This window comes from Girardinichthys multiradiatus, chromosome X (assembly GCF_021462225.1).
Source record: "Girardinichthys multiradiatus isolate DD_20200921_A chromosome X, DD_fGirMul_XY1, whole genome shotgun sequence".
Taxonomy (NCBI): Eukaryota; Metazoa; Chordata; class Actinopteri; order Cyprinodontiformes; family Goodeidae; genus Girardinichthys; species Girardinichthys multiradiatus.
In genome coordinates, this window is record NC_061817.1 from 12,624,234 (window position 1) to 12,642,478 (window position 18,245).

At 40.5% G+C, this 18,245-nt stretch overlaps 2 protein-coding genes across 2 annotated transcripts; both read right to left on the bottom strand.

The window, feature by feature from the left end:
- Positions 1-1,033: 1,033 nt before the first annotated feature.
- Positions 1,034-6,480, bottom strand: LOC124862775 (ankyrin repeat domain-containing protein 54-like). The gene is made up of 8 exons (XM_047356896.1): positions 5,797-6,480; positions 2,833-2,880; positions 2,648-2,746; positions 2,470-2,541; positions 2,206-2,253; positions 1,549-1,673; positions 1,351-1,458; positions 1,034-1,224 (listed from the first exon to the last, which is right to left on the bottom strand). Exons 1-8 carry the CDS (start codon positions 6,188-6,190, stop codon positions 1,150-1,152), a joined length of 969 nt encoding a protein of 322 aa, XP_047212852.1. The 5' UTR covers positions 6,191-6,480; the 3' UTR covers positions 1,034-1,149.
- Positions 6,481-6,879: 399 nt separating this feature from the next.
- On the bottom strand, positions 6,880-15,391 carry LOC124862763 (FAD-dependent oxidoreductase domain-containing protein 2-like). The gene is made up of 10 exons (XM_047356875.1): positions 15,234-15,391; positions 13,160-13,377; positions 12,749-13,054; positions 10,925-11,176; positions 10,524-10,838; positions 10,247-10,413; positions 9,900-10,065; positions 8,782-9,008; positions 8,518-8,688; positions 6,880-7,701 (listed from the first exon to the last, which is right to left on the bottom strand). Exons 2-10 carry the CDS (start codon positions 13,372-13,374, stop codon positions 7,463-7,465), a joined length of 2,058 nt encoding a protein of 685 aa, XP_047212831.1. The 5' UTR covers positions 13,375-13,377; positions 15,234-15,391; the 3' UTR covers positions 6,880-7,462.
- Between the last annotated feature and the right edge of the window lie 2,854 nt (positions 15,392-18,245).

An 18,245-nucleotide genomic window follows, 5' to 3' on the forward strand; every position in this document is an offset into this window, starting at 1 on the left:
GAGAGAAGAAGACTTAAAGTTGCTCTTTTTAAAATCTAGATTCTATCTGTTATGGAACACGCTAGATTTGGAAATGTTAGAAGTCTTCTTACTTAAGGTTAGGGTATACGTTATCTAGGAAATACACACAGAGACTGAAGTTGGTAACGCTAACTGTGCTAATTCCTAGTATAGGATGGGGAAAACAGCTTAAAATGTCATCTCTGTAATTAGGTTGTCTTTGTTGATTAAATAATGACTTCCTGCTTAACTGTAGAGTTTAGTAACACTGACTGTTCTCTCTTTCTCTCCCATTTCTCACACATAGACCCAGTATGATGTTAGCTCTAGTTCTAATGGAACTACTTACTGAGCAATCACAGAAAGACTTCTTAAGGCTCCAGTACAGAGTTACAATAAATGTAGGAACGATTTAACAATCTGACACATCTGGCAGTAAATCAAAGGTTTTTTTTCACTCAAATATTATTTTGGAAACAGTTGCAATTTATATTGAATGCAAAAAATATATTTCATTGTGCACTTCCACATTCTGCAAATGCAAAAAAAAAAAAAGAAGTGAGTATTATAAAAGGAGTTTGCTTTATTTGTACAGATGTATTTGTCATATAATGACCTCAAAGAATTAAGCTGTATTAAAGAGAATTTTACTTATATCAAAACTGTTGTGAGGAGTTAATATTTTTAATTTATCCAAAAATAATAATAAATATAGTACTTATAAAGAAATTAGAATCAGTGGGTCAGAAGTTTGAAAAAAAATCTCAGAGCCACAAAAATTTTTGATTGATGCATCTGTGGTTTTTCTGAGATTTATCAACAGGACTTTTTTCTGGAATTAAAAAAGTCAGAACATATTAACCATAACATCAATGGGTTTCGTATCAAGTTGACAACTTTACAATCCCAGTATTATTAGAAAACCCATTCAGAAAACTTCAGGAGAAACGTTGTTGTTAAAGCTTTCTTGCCTGGGTTAAAACAAAAAGGCGCAGAGCTGTTGTCTATAGCAGTCATTTAAATAAACAATCAATGACAGCCAATCCCGATCTGATGTTAGACCTGTGCCCTTATGGATGTACACAGACAATTAGAGCCTTGGCAGTTTTAAAAAGGAGCTGGAGGTCAGCTCTGTGTTCAGTTAATCTTCTACCTAGCATCCAGGTTCTGTTTCTGTAGACTAAGTGATGTAAAACTAGCCAGCAAATCAGTCACCTCATCCACCTGAGAGAGAAAACAGAAAAGCATTTAAGGATTGATGAAGAAAAACCAAACCTATTAGAAGTTTATTATTAAATGAAAAACAAACCCACACATGATGCAATCACCTGGTGGCTGTCTAATTCTCACCTGCTCTCTGGTGCGTGTGTGTTGCAGCTGCGTTGAAATGTGCTCCAGTCTCTCTTTCGCTTCACTTTGGCCCATTAGGTTCAGGTACTCTCTGAGCATTTGAATTATCTGCAGGGGAAAATGACAGGTAAAAGTTAATCAACGGTATAGACGACACTTTCAACTGCGATTTACAAATCCAACTATGGCCTCATGTACCTGAGTGACTTCTCCTCTGAGGGTCTCCAAGCTGCGTGATTCTCCTTCCTGCAAAATGTTAAGTTTGGAGCGGGCTAGATGCAGCGGGGTCCGGCCTGCTCGGTCAAGGGCATCCACGCGAGCTCCTGATGAGAATTGACAAAAGCTTTTGTTTTAGACTTAAAAGGAACTTGATCAATTTTCTTTGAAAATCCACTGAACCTTTGATTATGTCATTTACTGTAAAATCAGATAGAAGGCTAACACTTTCCAGTCTTTGTATTACCTTAAACATAATTTTAAGTGTTGGATTAAAGGATGGATTAAAGGATGGATGGATGTATGGATGGAGTAATAAAGTCAGAAAGAACAAATATTTTTCAATACCAAATTTTGTGTTTTTGTTCTTGTCCAGAACAATTAATATTTAAATCAATTAAATACTTTTCCCTCCAGCTTCTAAACTGACCCTGAATTGTTCAGCAGAAACAATGCTGATGGCCCTTTGTAGCCGTTAAGTTTTCACATCAGTAGCACAGCCAGGCCTATCTGTAATTCTCACAAGGTAAAAGTCAGGTAACATTGTACCTCTTCGGGTAAACTATAAAACTAATTAGCTTGCAGTTTTTGTTCAACTGAGTAAAACTCAAGTGTTTAACTCTTCTACAAATGTCTCACCTCCTCTCAGCAATGTGGTGATTACAGGCACGTGGTTGGTGCAGGCCGCTGGAGAAATACAGGATGAAATGAGTAAAACAAATTTCAAAAATACTACTAAATACATCCGGTTTAAGACAATATTACTGAAGCATTGCTTTGGCATTTTGTACGTAGGTTGACCTTTAAGAAAGGCAGCGCCGAGCTGCTCAGTAAAAACCGTACTCAGGCATCATCAACCACAGTAACTACAGCTTTTACAGGTCAGGAGGAGGGCTGTCTTACCCAGGTGCAGAGGGGTATTTCCCAGGCTGTCTCTCTGGTTGGGGTCAGCACCATAACTCAACAACAGCTGCACTAAAACAAGAGAAGAATATCCATGTGTTTGCACATCTTATTACTGCTTTATTAAGGGGGATGCACACTTAAAAGGGGCTGCAGTCACCAGCTGTCACCAACCTACCGATGCCATCATTGCCATTGCAGGATGAGAAGTGAAGAGCTGTCCTGCCCTTGTCATCTGCAGCACAGGGGTCTATGTCATCCTGCAGGAGCTTTCGCACTGACGGAAAATAAAACAGAAAAACCCTTAATCGTTTCTTTACACTACTGCCAAACAATTAAACTGTATCACCACATCACTCATACCTGTGTCTATATCATTGCTGTTGGCAGCTTCCCTCATTCTTTTAGCAGCTGTGGAAAGAAGATGGAGATGGAATTATGATTTCATGAACTTCATGTGGCCAAAATTTGAGGCTTTTCATCTTAGTGTTAAATTAAAGGGCTATTTCAGTGTTTTTAAAAAGCCTTGAATGCATTTAAAAATGTTAAACATTTAGGCTGGTTAGACCAAAAACAAATAGTTTAACATTATACCAAGACTCTAAAACAATTAGATTGTTTTAAAGAGTCTAATTCTGATTGGAACGACAGAAAAAAAGCATTTACCAAAAGAATTTGACAACAAAACCAACTTTGGTATTTCAATTTCCATTTTATTTTTGTATCTTGTTATTGCCCCTTTTTAATATTATGTTCCTTTATTCCATTTGATTATATAGGCTCTCTCCTTTCATTTTTGATGTTAGCGAACAAAGAATGCCATTGGACAGGGGAAACTTGTTTTCACAGTACACACGGCTAACAAACACTGAGCCATGAGTTATTTTACGCTGACGATGGCCACTTTTAAACACAGTTTGTTTTCTCAAAAACACTGGAATCAATCTATCCAACCATGCAACTTGATCAATGAGCATCAGATCAATACTTGCTAGTTCTACGTTTTTCTGAGAAGGGTCATATACTTAATGCTTTTAATCGCTCCAATCAACTATGAGAGAAAGGTATTGCCTTATCTTCTGCCTGCAAGCTGAACGCTGGTTGTGCAAAGCAGAGCCGTCAGTAGTAGCAGTGCTAAAATGCCTGAGCACCTAACTCTCAGCACCCACAACTGTACAGGTCCTTCTCAAAATATTAGCATATTGTGATAAAGTTCATTATTTTCCATAATGTCATGATGAAAATTTAACATTCATATATTTTAGATTCATTGCACACTAACTGAAATATTTCAGGTCTTTTATTGTCTTAATACGGATAATTTTGGCATACAGCTCATGAAAATCCAGAATTCCTATCTCACAAAATTAGCATATCATTAAAAGGGTCTCTAAACGAGCTATGAACCTAATCATCTGAATCAACGAGTTAACTCTAAACACCTGCAAAAGATTCCTGAGGCCTTTAAAACTCCCAGCCTGGTTCATCACTCAAAACCCCAATCATGGGTAAGACTGCCGACCTGACTGCTGTCCAGAAGGCCACTATTGACACCCTCAAGCAAGAGGGTAAGACACAGAAAGAAATTTCTGAACGAATAGGCTGTTCCCAGAGTGCTGTATCAAGGCACCTCAGTGGGAAGTCTGTGGGAAGGAAAAAGTGTGGCAGAAAACGCTGCACAACGAGAAGAGGTGACAGGACCCTGAGGAAGATTGTGGAGAAGGGCCGATTCCAGACCTTGGGGGACCTGCGGAAGCAGTGGACTGAGTCTGGAGTAGAAACATCCAGAGCCACCGTGCACAGGCGTGTGCAGGAAATGGGCTACAGGTGCCGCATTCCCCAGGTCAAGCCACTTTTGTACCAGAAACAGCGGCAGAAGCGCCTGACCTCAACGTTCTCTTCACAATATCTTGACACTGGACTTCAGGCATTTTGGCATTTCCTTCTCCCCAGTCTTCCTCCAGACTCTGGCACCTTGATTTCCGAATGACATGCAGAATTTGCTTTCATCCGAAAAAAGTACTTTGGACCACTGAGCAACAGTCCAGTGCTGCTTCTCTGTAGCCCAGGTCAGGCGCTTCTGCCGCTGTTTCTGGTTCAAAAGTGGCTTGACCTGGGGAATGCGGCACCTGTAACCCATTTCCTGCACACGCCTGTGCACGGTGGCTCTGGATGTTTCTACTCCAGACTCAGTCCACTGCTTCCGCAGGTCCCCCAAGGTCTGGAATCGGCCCTTCTCCACAATCTTCCTCAGGGTCCGGTCACCTCTTCTCGTTGTGCAGCGTTTTCTGCCACACTTTTTCCTTCCTACAGACTTCCCACTGAGGTGCCTTGATACAGCACTCTGGGAACAGCCTATTCGTTCAGAAATCTCTTTCTGTGTCTTACCCTCTTGCTTGATGGTGTCAATAGTGGCCTTCTGGACAGCAGTCAGGTCGGCAGTCTTACCCATGATTGGGGTTTTGAGTGATGAACCAGGCTGGGAGTTTTAAAGGCCTCAGGAATCTTTTGCAGGTGTTTAGAGTTAACTCGTTGATTCAGATGATTAGGTTCATAGCTCGTTTAGAGACCCTTTTAATGATATGCTAATTTTGTGAGATAGGAATTTTGGGTTTTCATGAGCTGTATGCCAAAATCATCCGTATTAAGACAATAAAAGACCTGAAATATTTCAGTTAGTGTGCAATGAATCTAAAATATATGAATGTTAAATTTTCATCATGACATTATGGAAAATAATGAACTTTATCACAATATGCTAATATTTTGAGAAGGACCTGTATGCCATCTCTGGCCTGATAAGTTTTAGTGGGATACAAGTGGGACCACCACTTGTCATAACAACATAGAACACCTGAAACTGACAGGCATGGAAAAAAGCAGAGGAGCTAGACAGAAGTGATATCAGTAAGGGATCTTGTTATCTTGTTATCAGAGCACAGCCACTCTAGATTAAAATGCATGTTGCTTTCATTCACCTGTACAATGCAAATATGCAAATATTTAGTGGATATATTTTCCACTATTCTCTGAATTTTAGCTCTTAAATGCCAGCTTTCCCCCTACATTAGTATTGAACAATGACAACTGAAGACAGGATTATATATATTCAGCCTGAATCAAATTAAACTGTCTAGTTTTGATGTGTATTGTCTGGTATTTTTGCCTGATTTATGTGTTTTATTTTGTGAATCTTTTTTTTTTTTTTTTTTTTATTAAAGCTAAGGCTAGGTATAGACATAACATTTAACCATGTCTAAATGTAATCCGCGTTTAGCCTCGATGTTGAAATCAGGTCCATTGCTCAGTGGAGACCTGTCCGCTTACCGTAAATGTCTTTCCCCATAGGACCAAGGTTCCGCACGGCTCGCTGGTGTCTCCTGGCTCTGCTCCCCGCTATCTTCCCCAGCCTGCTCGCCACACCACCCGGAGCGAGCTCACCTCGCCCCGGTTCCCACAAAAGGTGCAGATACCTGTGCTCTTTGTCCTCTCTCGACCCGACTCGACCCAAAACCATTTTTCCTTCCCCTATTCCACTAATCCCGAACCCCACCGATGCTGCTGCTTCTGCGCCCATGTCCTCCATCCTCGCTGCCGCATTCCGCGGCTCTCCGTCCGCCGCTTTCCGGGTCTCACCTCCAAGTCCGTGCCCTAGCATGTACTCACCCTCGGAGATGGAGCGGTCATTTTCCGAAATAACGACAGAGGTCCATCCGTCCATGTTTTACTGCTACATAGATAGCTCAGTTTATAACCGTCTATGCTCACAGGTTCTGCCAGCGCTCGGAGGAAACAACTCTCAGGGGAATATAGCTGCAGCCACTGATATACGTGGAGCCATTGCAGGAAGCGTAATGAACTCCCTTAGAAAAGCACTCCCATCATAGATAAGTTGAACTATTAAAACAACACAAAACCTTCGCCTTTACGACACCAAGATGTCAGCTATTTTACAATTTACATTTCATTGTGTCAAAGTAGCAAAAGAGACAGCTATTGCACAGTGATCAGCTTCAGGGCGCTAACTACCAATCAGACTTCATGATATTTGTCTGTTACTCTCCAATAGCATCAACCAAACAAACCAGCCAATCAAAGGGTTCCAGTGTTGGACCAATCAGCGACCAATAATTACTGCGCGTGTGGCAGCGAAGAGATAAAAAGCCACACACCAATGTCTCCGCCATATTGTGAGTGACAATGTTGTTCTTAGTATAAAATATAAAAAGATTATAAGTCGCAGTATTTTTCCAAAGGTGGTTTTAAATGCATTTCAAGCATGTTGTGTTTCCTCTTGATTGTTTTATCTTAGTTTGATAGCAGATATTGTCCATTTTTGTCTCAGATTAACACCACTAGCACATGGAAGACCATATATTATCGTATATGAAAACAGTTGTTTTGAATCAGTTAATTTAAAATATTTTTATTCAAAATCCCTGTTTCCAAGAACACTTCTATGGTTTTCTAAGGTGAATCTGCCTCTAACAGATTGGTAGACATGTTTCTACTGGGCAACAAAGCCAATGTGGCATCTGCTCTTTTGTGTTTATGCTAAATATGCATTGCAATGAGACATGTTATATATCCACTTTGTATATATAAAACCTCAAGTAAAACATGAATAAAGCATAATTTGTCAAACCCAGCAGTATTGTAGTATGCGATGCAAAACTAAAATACACCATTGTAAAGACAAAAAATTGTGAAAAACAAAACAAATTAGCTCACAAGGAACATCTTATTTTCAGCGATCAACGATAACTTGCAACCTCCAGCTTATAACAGAAAGACCATGTAATAAATCAGGGGTTAGATTGAAAACTACATTTGTCTTGAGCTGATATTTTTTGAGTAGAAATCTGACAGATTTACAAGATAATGGTGGTAAAAATAAATTTCTCTAGTATAAGGATAGAATATAAGAGAATGACTCTGAGTGATGAAGGTAGCGATTCTGAGAGACCAAAGCAGCATTTAATGGGTAAAACAATCAGAGGTCAAGTTTCAGTCCAGAAGATACGGATGCTCCAGGTGGTGCCAGGTAGTTTGGAAATGCAGGGTTTGCTGCCGTTGACATTCCAGCAGTGACTTGCTCAACCGGCACCGGTCCAGCCTTGTAAACGCGCCGTCTCAGGTGACTGTAGTGCTGGACGCCCTGCTGATTCAAATATCCCTGCTGACAGAACAGCGGAGGCTTATGGTGTGTGAGGGCTGAGTGGAAACACGTCTCTGAAATGCAGAAGGAAACACACACAGCTGTGAGGAGTTGAGAAAGAAAATTGAAAAGAAAAAAAAAACGCCCCCACTGTGAATTTTGCTTATGGAGGATGTGGTTTAGAAATGTAAAAAAAAAAGTTTTCACAAGACCAGGAAAATGTGCTATAAGCCAGTGTGATGGACTAGGAAAACCAAACCAAACCTTAAAAAAAGGAAGGCTTGCTGCAGCGTCAATGAACTGATTTGATCAGCTGAGCTTCCTTAGTTGAAAAACATTTTAATACTTTGCATGAAAAAAAAAAAAGAATTTAACCGCATTATATTTTAACTATAACCAAATTGGAATTTGAATTTTTGTCTGTGTCTCGATTTAATATGAGAATACATGTGACTATAAATTGGATCTGTCTTCTAAAGTGCTTTCAGACACCATTTTTTGTGAATCAATCCTATATAAATAAACTAAATAGAATTAAACTGAAGATACACAGGCTCATAAAGAAACATTAATACATGCTCTGCTTTTTTCATCAGTTGAGCCTTAAATTATGTGCATAATCTATTTTTAATGCTTTTTGTTTTCTTCCAGATTCTTATTTACAAATTTTGAAAAATTCTGCATTTTAAGGGAATTTTTGTTTTAAAAATTAAAGATCATATTTCCACTGGAGTGCTTCTACCACATTATGTTGTGATTGGTACATTTGAATTAAGTAAATTGTGATAATGATGATTTTGGTTATATTACAAAGAGTTATAAATAGTCAGTAGGACTTTACAGATCATATGCTCTGTTTAAGGAACAGATCAGTTACTGTCCTGCCTTACCTGCACTGAATGCCCTCAGGTCAGTCTGGACACAGTGCTCCAGAAAGCGCCGCAGTGGCTGGATGTGAGACAGGGGACCGTCCCATTCTGTGAGGAAGTCCTCAACCATGTGATGAATCGCCTTTGGCCTTGGTAAAGGCCAGCCATGGGGACGCATCTTCATGTCTTGCTCTGTTAAAAAAAATACAAAATAAACCCAAATTCCCGGAGTTCGCTGAAAACCATCCCAACTACAATGCTGTTTGATGATGGCAGCATTCATACCTGTAGGGAGTGAGTCATAGTAGTATAAAACAGGGTGGAGAAAGTTGGATTTCCAAGCTCTAGTCCAGTCTGTTTCTGCCCTGCTACGCCCAAGATAGTCTATCTTCTTCTTCCCATACTGCATGACCACCACTATCACCCCTTGACTGGACACCTCATGGCCAGAAAGAGAGGAGAACTGGGGCAAAGCCTGGAGCAGAAACTCTTCGATGTACTCACAGTGAGAACTAAAACGAAAGGAAACAACGCAAACATACAATCAGCACAGAAGTTCAAGGTTAATGTGTCCGTGGTTACAAGGCGCGGTACTGTGTGTGGGCGAAGAGATCTGCTTTAGGCAAGAAATGAGTATAAGCTTCTGAAACAGGAACATCTGTAGGATGAAAAACAAAATGGTTCAAACATTACACAGTGCTTTACAAAAGTATCCATAACTCTTGAACTTTTTCACATAAGTCATTTTATGATTAGAAACTTCTAAGTATTTTATTGGTTTTCTTTTTTTGTGACAGACCATCATAAAGAATGCCATAACTGTAAAAAGGATGGAGAAGCTGGAAATACAGCTGGCACTGTTTTGGGGTATATCGGTACAAGCTTTGTACATTTACAGACATGTTTTTGCCCATTCTTCTCAGTAAAATTGCTCAAACAGTCTTATTGAATGGAAAGTGTCTGGGAACATCAATTTTCCAGTCTTGCCAAAGAATCCCAAAACATCAATGTGCTTTGATCTAAAACAATCTGTTGCAGCTCTGGTTGCATGTTTAGAGTCATTGTCCTGCTAGAAGGTGAACCTCCGCTCCAGTCTCGTGTCTTTTGCAGCATCTGATAGGTATTTTATTCCAGGATTGCCCTGGATTTAGCTCCCTCCATTTTCCCATCAACTCTGACAAGCTTCCTTATCTTTACCAAGGCTATGAATAATTCTGGCCCAGCAGTTGTTGTGTCAACAGATTTTTCCACCTGTGCTGTGGATCTTTGTCCCTTTGCCCCTGAAGGTCACTCAAAATATCTCTGCAAAAAGGCTGCTTTGTAAATAACGAATACTTAGAAGTGAAGAGAAAAGCTGGAAAAAGTGCCTAAGTGCTCAGGATATCAGAAAATCAGCTGCTCACCCTTGAAGAAGTATAACATCCCCGAGCATCTCAAACATTTGGTACGGTCCAGAGGCCTCTCCGACCCGCTTCAGGATCCAGGACATCAGCTGTGTTGTCACGAGTCTGGTTGATGGCCATGTGTTGCCGTGGTAACGGTATTCGAGTAAACGATGTACGGCTCGAGCTGAAGTAGAGAACTCATGCGGCTTATTTGAAAATTTAAATGACATAAATGGACATCATTGTTGCTGTTGTTGTCATGAAATCCTGGCTTTTGAGTGCTACTAAACCCACTGCTCGTTCCTACAAATCTGAATAAATGTCCCAAACATCTGAAAAGAGCAAAGATTCCCCGGAGGTTTTACCTGTATAACGGAATCCATGGACGAAGCCTCCAGCAGAGGCTCGATAGTCTCTGGAGTGAGAGGCGGTTCCCAAAAGGAACAAACCGGGAGTGTTCTTTCCCTCATACCACGCCGTCACCCCTGGTAGTCTCCCTTTTGCATTTTCGCTGTGTGGGGGGCATGCAGAGCTGAGGAGATTTACATAAACAATGCTTGAATAACGCAAGCTTGTTTGGGCTTTTAAGACACAAAGGAAGTTCTCAGGAACTCCGGGCAGCTTGGTTATTTTGATCTGTACCTGTCAAAAATACTGAAGTTGAACCTGAATCCAAGGCATCGGATCACCCGGTCATAAGGTTTCCGCAGGGGAAAGTTGTCGATGTGGTCAACTTGAAGCTCCTCTCGGGATGCAATAGAACCATTCCTCTCATCGCTGTTCTGCATGTACTTCTGCAAACCCAGATAGAGCTTTGCCCTCATCTCTGCATCCTTCACTCCTGATCTCCTGCTGCTCTTCTCTTGTTTGGAGATGACTACGTCCTCCAGGTGTGCCTCAACCAACCCGTCAAGAGATTTCAGCTGGTATGTGTCCAATAGCTCATTGTTAACAGCTCTGGAATACATAAACAAAGCAGAAGTGTTTCTTCTCCTCATCTTACTTATATGAATAACATTTCCTGTTTTTACATCTTGCTTTACCGGAGATCGCCAACGTAATGTGTCTGCCAGGCCAGCCGAACAGGGCTGGAGCTGAGCATGTGCACCCGGCTCGCTCTTCCCAAGATGCTCTGGGCGGTTTCAAATGCAGAGTTTCCTTTCCCTAAGATCAGCACAGCCTGGCCTTTGTAGTCATCAGGGTTAGTGGTGATGGACTCATAGCCCTCAACCAAGTCAGACCCTGCAAACTCTACCTCCTGAGGAACCCACAGACCTGTCGCTACTAGAAGGATGCTGGAGTAGAGATAAATAAAAGTACAATGCATTGCAACCCACAGTAAATTGGCAAAGGTATTCATGCCCTGTATACGTTTTGTCACGTTACAGCCACAAACTTCAATGTATTTTATTATGATTTTATATGATAGACCAAGGGCTGCACGGTGGTGCAGTTGGTATCACTGTTGCCTTGCAGCAAGAAGGTCCTGGGTTCAACGTCAGGCGCGGTGTCTTTCTGCATGGAACATGGGCATGTTTAATACTGCATGTTCTGTAATAATAACATAAACCTAATTTTTTCAGTGCATGTTCTCCCCGTGCCGAGGACTCCAGCTTCCGCCCACAGTTCAAAAACGTTAATTGGTCTCTCTCAATTGCCTTTAGGTGTGAATAGGTGTGAGCATGATTGTTTGTTCTGTGTGTCTCTGTGTTGCCGTGCGATGGACTGTCAGCCTGTCCTGGGTGTACCCTGCCTCTCGCCCATAGACCGCTGGAGAGAGGCACCAGCTCCCCATGACCTAGTACGGAAGAAGCAGGTACAGAGGATGGATGATAGACCAACACAAAGTGGTGCAAAATACTGACGTGAATTGGAAAAAGATACATTGTTTCCCAAAAAAAGTGTGGTGTTCATTTCCATAGGTATTACACCAAACAAAATTAATACACAAACCCAAAACATTGGCTCTAACACCCCCCTTTAGCCTGATGCTACTAAATAAAATCCAGGCCAATCACAGTTAAAGTCAAGGATAGAGTTTGTCACTGCCTGTGTAGGGGACTCGGCAAACATAAAAAAGAAGGTGCTCTGGTAAGTTGAGACCAAAACTATACAATTTTTGCTTGCGTGCAATGTGGCAAGAGACTGGGATCTGTTTGCAGTTGGCTAAATAGGGTGCAATCCTGGGTAAAAGAACTTGTTAGAGGCTGCAAAAGACTTCAGACTGGGATAGAGGCTCACCTTCCAGTAGGACAATTTTACTAAGCATACAGCCAAAGCAGTAATGAAATAGTTTAGATCAAAGCACATTCATGTATTAGATAGTCAAGTCAAAGTCCAGACCTACATATTTATTTCGGAATCTGTGACAAAACCTGAAAATTGATTTCAGCCTAAAGATTTACAAAGTTGGAACACTTGGAGCTTTAGTTGGAGTGGAAAGACGGATTCTTAATAAAATGAAGAACATTATGGAGAACCCTGAGCATCCTCTTCATGAGACTGTCCTACAACAACAGAGTGTCTTTGGTCAGAGGCTTCTCCAGATCTGCTGTAAGACGGAGTGCTACAAGAGATTCTTCCTGCCCACAGCCATCAGCATCTACAACGGCTCTTTGAAGAAGACCTACATGATATGAGCTACAACAACATTTAATTTCCCTTTGGGATTAATAAAGTATTTTTGAATTGAATTTAATAACTGAGTATTAACTCAGGGGGGTTGAATACATATGCACACCACACTTTTCAGACTTTTACTTGGAACTAAATTAACCCCAGTATCACTATGTCAATAAAATACATTAAAACTTGTGGCTGTAAGGTAACAAAATAGGAAAAAGATCAATATTTTTTTTTTAGATTACCTGCATGTATAGTCTGCTGCGTGTTGATCAGTGAGGACGTAGCTCCTTCCTGTGGCTGACTGAACAGACCTGATCCGTCCGATGTCCACACCATAATGTACTTTTAACCCGAGCTCCCTCACAAACATGGAAAGGTACAGAGGGAAAGCATCGGCCGGAGGGTAAAACTCGCTGCTCAACCTCCTGAACAGCAGGTCTGGTTTATCGCTCAGCAGAGAGTTCCAGTCATGCCGCAGGTTGAACTCTCGATTGCACCTTCCTGTGTGGATTTTGTTAATGCTAATCAGCTTCCTGTGCCTGGGATATCTTCAAACATAGAAAACGAAAGAGAAAAAAATGCTTTAAAATGTGACACACACGTACCATTTTTACTGCCAATTTCGAAATCAGAGCTCTCATAAAGTTTCTCACTTGTTGAAAAAGCTGCCTGGGCCAGAGTTCCTCTCCAAGATGATGTAGTCCCTTCTTGCTTTGGAGAGGAAGAACCCCATCTGTAGACCAGCAGGTCCAGCTCCAAGCACACAGTAATTGTAGTGTCTGGTACCATTGTAGTGGTGCTCATCGAAGGAGGTTAGCACAAAGCCAAACAGGGTAAAAAGGATGAAACACAGAAGGTTTGGCTCCATAACCTGATGGGATAGGAAGCATAGTAGCATTGGAATAAAAATGTTTGATGGGGTGGTATCAATGGACGTTGTTACTAAGAATGAAGCCAGAAGAAGCACAAAAAATGTCTAAGAAGCTTCTAAAGATGAAACTGTATTTTCTGCTGAGGTATGTTGGCTGTTCATTCAAGATTCTCCTTTTAAACAGAGGCTCAGGAAGCTAATGGGAACAGAACATGTTGGATTAGGAAGCTTTCGCAGTCTCTTGGAATCTTATATTTGACATAAGGGTCTGTTTACTTCATGACATCACCTCTGGTCCTAACTCACTTGAACTCAAGTAAAAATAATTCAGTCAATCAATTAAGGCTCCTGTGCACCCAATATAAATGAATGAATAATGTTTGAAAAAGCCTTTTGCTCCCAAATATTAAGTTGGAAACAACTTTTTTTTACTTTTGATTTGATCTCGCAAAAGAATAGCAATGTTTCTTTTTAACATAAAGAATATATTGTTGAGACAGATCATCGCTTATTACAGATCGTAGAAAGAAAGTATGTTGTTGGTATTTATAGATCAAAAGGAGAAACCTGAATCGACAAAAATCGGCATTCTCAAGTCAGAGCGTTAGAAAATCAGTGAACATAAATCTACCACCAAATTTCCCTGATCCCACACATCTCTATATTTGTTCTAGAAAAAGAACTACACAGATATATGGGATTTCAATCAGTCTTTAAGTGATCATCTGTCATTCAGATTATATATTCCTTCGTGCCATTATGACATTTATTATAGAACTTTACATAAAAAAATAATAATTTGTTCAGTATGGCTTGAACCTCATTAACTACACGCCATGTACACAATGTCAGATTCAGTTAATTATATTTGTTCCGATGAGACTCGTTTGCCTTTTAAAAATTACAACCTTTAAACAGGTATTAAACATACTTATTTATTAACCCCACATGTCTGTATTAACATTGTTTCTTTATTGGTCGGATGTAATATTCTAACCTTTAAAGTTGTGTTTTATTCGCCGAAAATAATAGAGGCTGGAAAACACCAGTCTGTGTGGAAATATTCTATATAATATGAAGTGAATTACTTTTTAAAATACTATTCTAATTTATTGAAAATGACAGTATATGCTGATAATACTTATGACAACAAGATTTATCATGTATAAAATGTTAAGAGATATATTTTTTGAATGTTTATAGAAACTGTCCCATGCTTCTAGAGCCCAGAAGGTATTACTGGCATGGTTATTGAACAGAATACTCCTCTTGTATGAGCGATCTTGGTTCTGTTACTCTTACATTTGTAGCTCTGTCTTCTGGGATCATTTTAATGCTCTTGGGAGCCACCTGCTGGTGTGGGGGCTGGTTTCCCTTAAGCAGCTGCTGGATTTGCTTATGTCTTGGGCCGACTCTGTATGCAGGTAATTATCAGATGGTGCTATTCAAACAATATGGTTTAACATGTCTATTCAGCAAATCGTTTACCTAATTACCTTCTGTGGGCCACAATTACTGCTCTTTATCCGCAGTCTACATGTTTTTGGATCATAATTGGGGCTTTGGGTTAACACCGTCCATAGCTATACATATTTAGGCTACATTCAGTTCCAAACCAGAGAAAACATTTGTTCCCGTAAAGATTGATAAAAAGCCAGCGCTGCACTTTAGCGAGAAAGAACTTATGAAACCGCAGTAAACTGCAGCTTTCTGTGGACAAGGATCCCTCGGCTCTCCATGAACTGCCTGGCCGATGTTATGTCACCCTGCTGGGGATGCGGAGGCTGCTGCCGCGGCGGGAGCCAGATGTGAGGACGGTGTTATCGCTTCATATATGTCAAAGATGGAAATGTTACCTTCTACATGAGTCGGTGACTCTCCCGCCACATCTGGGGCTTCAGATATATTGAAATGGCAGCATATTTGTTCTCATCAGGCATTTTAAATCGCGTTGAGGGTGCAGCCTTCTGTAAATCTCCACCACGCAGCCCACTTCCCCCCGGGTTATGAAAACCAATGGAGAGCTGCCTGCATAAAGGGGCGTGATCAGAGAAATAACATAGGAGACACAGGAGCCGAGTCATGTTTCAAATCCACTTAAAGAGACCCGAATACAACGTAATAAACAGGCTGGAATAAAAAAAATAACTGCAATTGTTTCCATCAACATTTTAGATACGCCCAATAAAATACTGGAGAAGTCTTTTACATTTTCATGGATTTTTGTCCTGTACTGACTGGCCTTAGGCAAACAGTATGGTGGGTCCAGTTGCTATTCAGTGTCGGGGCAGATTTGTCCTGCAAATGTCACATAATGTTTCCTTGAGTTGTTGAACCATGTTGCCTTGATAAGCTGTTATGATTTGTTGTATGAACCTGTCATCGAGTCCTATACTACGGTGGCCGGGGGGTGCAAAACACTTTTACATTTCAGAAAACAAATTTACATTTCAGAAAACATTTTTACATTTCAGAAAACACTTTTACATTTCAGAAAACATTTTACATTTCAGAAAACATTTTTACATTTCAGAAAACACTTTTACATTTCAGAAAACATTTTACATTTCAGAAAACAAATTTACATTTCAGAAAACATTTTACATTTCAGAAAACAAATTTACATTTCAGAAAACAAATTTACATTTCAGAAAACAAATTTACATTTCAGAAAACAAATTTACATTTCAGAAAACATTTTACATTTCAGAAAACAAATTTACATTTCAGAAAACAAATTTACATTTCAGAAAACAAATTTACATTTCAGAAAACATTTTACATTTCAGAAAACAAATTTACATTTCAGAAAACATTTTTACATTTCAGAAAACAAATTTACATTTCAGAAAACAAATTTACATTTCAGAAAACAAATTTACATTTCAGAAAACATTTTTACATTTCAGAAAACAAATTTACATTTCAGAAAACATTTTACATTTCAGAAAACAAATTTACATTTCAGAAAATCAACCGGAAAGGGAATGTACCAACACTGACCTGGAAGTTAGCCTCAGGGCTGCATCCTTCGAAGGCCGTATTTGTAGACCGATTACGTTACAGCGCGGCGACGAAGGCTGTCCCAATTCATGAATCATGACTCCCTCCAAGACAAATGTGTCCTTATTTTGCCCGATTTGAAGGATGGGTCGTGAGTATCCTTCGCGGCCCATCATTTCCCATCATTCATTGCGGGTCGAAGTGGATTGGTCAAGCAGGGGAAGCCATGGCGGACCATAGCAACAAAAGCTGTGAGTAAATTGTGGAAAATTACACTTTCTGTGGCACAAATTAACTTCTACAATGTTTTTAGTGCGGGAATATAACTATGTAGACGTGAAATATCTGCTTGATTTATGTAGACATCGCTTAATTTCAAACGTGCTCCGACGGGTTCGGAGTTTTCCGTTCCCGGCGTAGTAACCGGGTCGCCTCGCCAGCCCTATATATATAAGGCCTAACCCTAACCCCTATATATATATATATATATATATATATATATATATATATATATATATATATAGATAGATAGATATATTATATATATATATATATATATATATATATATAATATATATATATAAACAACAACTTTCAATTTTAAGATAGATGCTATTCGTCACCAGGTCATCTACCGTCTAAAGACCCCTGAGGACTTAAGGCAGTGTCCCGTGAGTTTGCAGGGCTGGCACGCCACAGAGTTTTTCTTAAAGCTGTGGGTGCAATTGACGGCTGCCATATCCGCATCAGGTGTCCAAGCAGCCCTGATGGTCAGTGCTACAGGACCAGAAAACTCTTCCCTTCCATAATCCTGCAAGCAGTTTCTGACCATTGGAGCCATTTTATTGACACGTATGTGGGCTGGCCTGGGTCAGTGCATGACTCTAGGGTGCTTCGCCACAGCCCACTGTACAGTTTATCCTCCTCCAGGGCATTTTATCCTTGGTGATGGAGGGTACCCATGCCTCCAATATCCACTCCCCCTCATCACTCCCTACAAGAGGACAAGACATGGTGTGGGAGCCCAGCGCTTTAACAGCCATCATTCCAGAAACACGCTCTATAACAGAGCCTGTTTTTGGAATGAAGAAAACCAGATTCAGGGCCATCTCCCTGCAAGCGCTGGAGGTGCACGACACCTTTGTACCTCACGTAAGTTTTGACCTAGATCCATTTTATATATACATTATACATAATATATACACATACACACATATGCACCCTCTTTTAAATTGTTTTCAGGTCATAACAGCATGCACCATCATCCACAACATCTGCCTTGGTGCTGGGGATGTCATGGCCCCAGAGGATGACCCAGAGGAGACTGTAGAAGAGGATGAGGGTGAGGTTTGGACTGAGGCAGTCAGCGTTGCTCTCTGGCAGAACCAGCTTTCAGCTGAGGTGTCCACCCTGGAGGAGGTACCACCAGAACATGACTACTGTGTCCAGCCAAGTATAATATTATAGATGTGATTCATTTTTGAGGGGTATGACTAATTGTAATATTTTTTGAGAACCATCTTCTAATTCTGCATTTTTCCGATTACCTCTTAGTGATGTAGCAGCCGTCAATTCAGCCAGCCCTTTAAACCCACTTGATGGACGATACCGTGGACAGCGGAGAGAGACATCACAAACATCTGCAGACCACCTGTGTGATGCTTCGTTCACCATCCAGAAAGACTAACCACAGGTCTCAGTTGCAGCATCCCATCCAAGTCTCTGACCTTGTGAGAGATTTAGCCACACCGCCAGACTTTCTGTTCAGAAAGACATCTGCCTCTTTGTTCTGTTCAAGAGGTTTTTCCAGGAACCAGTCACTCAAGTTGATCCTGTTGTCGCCGTTGTAAATACTTGTACATAGT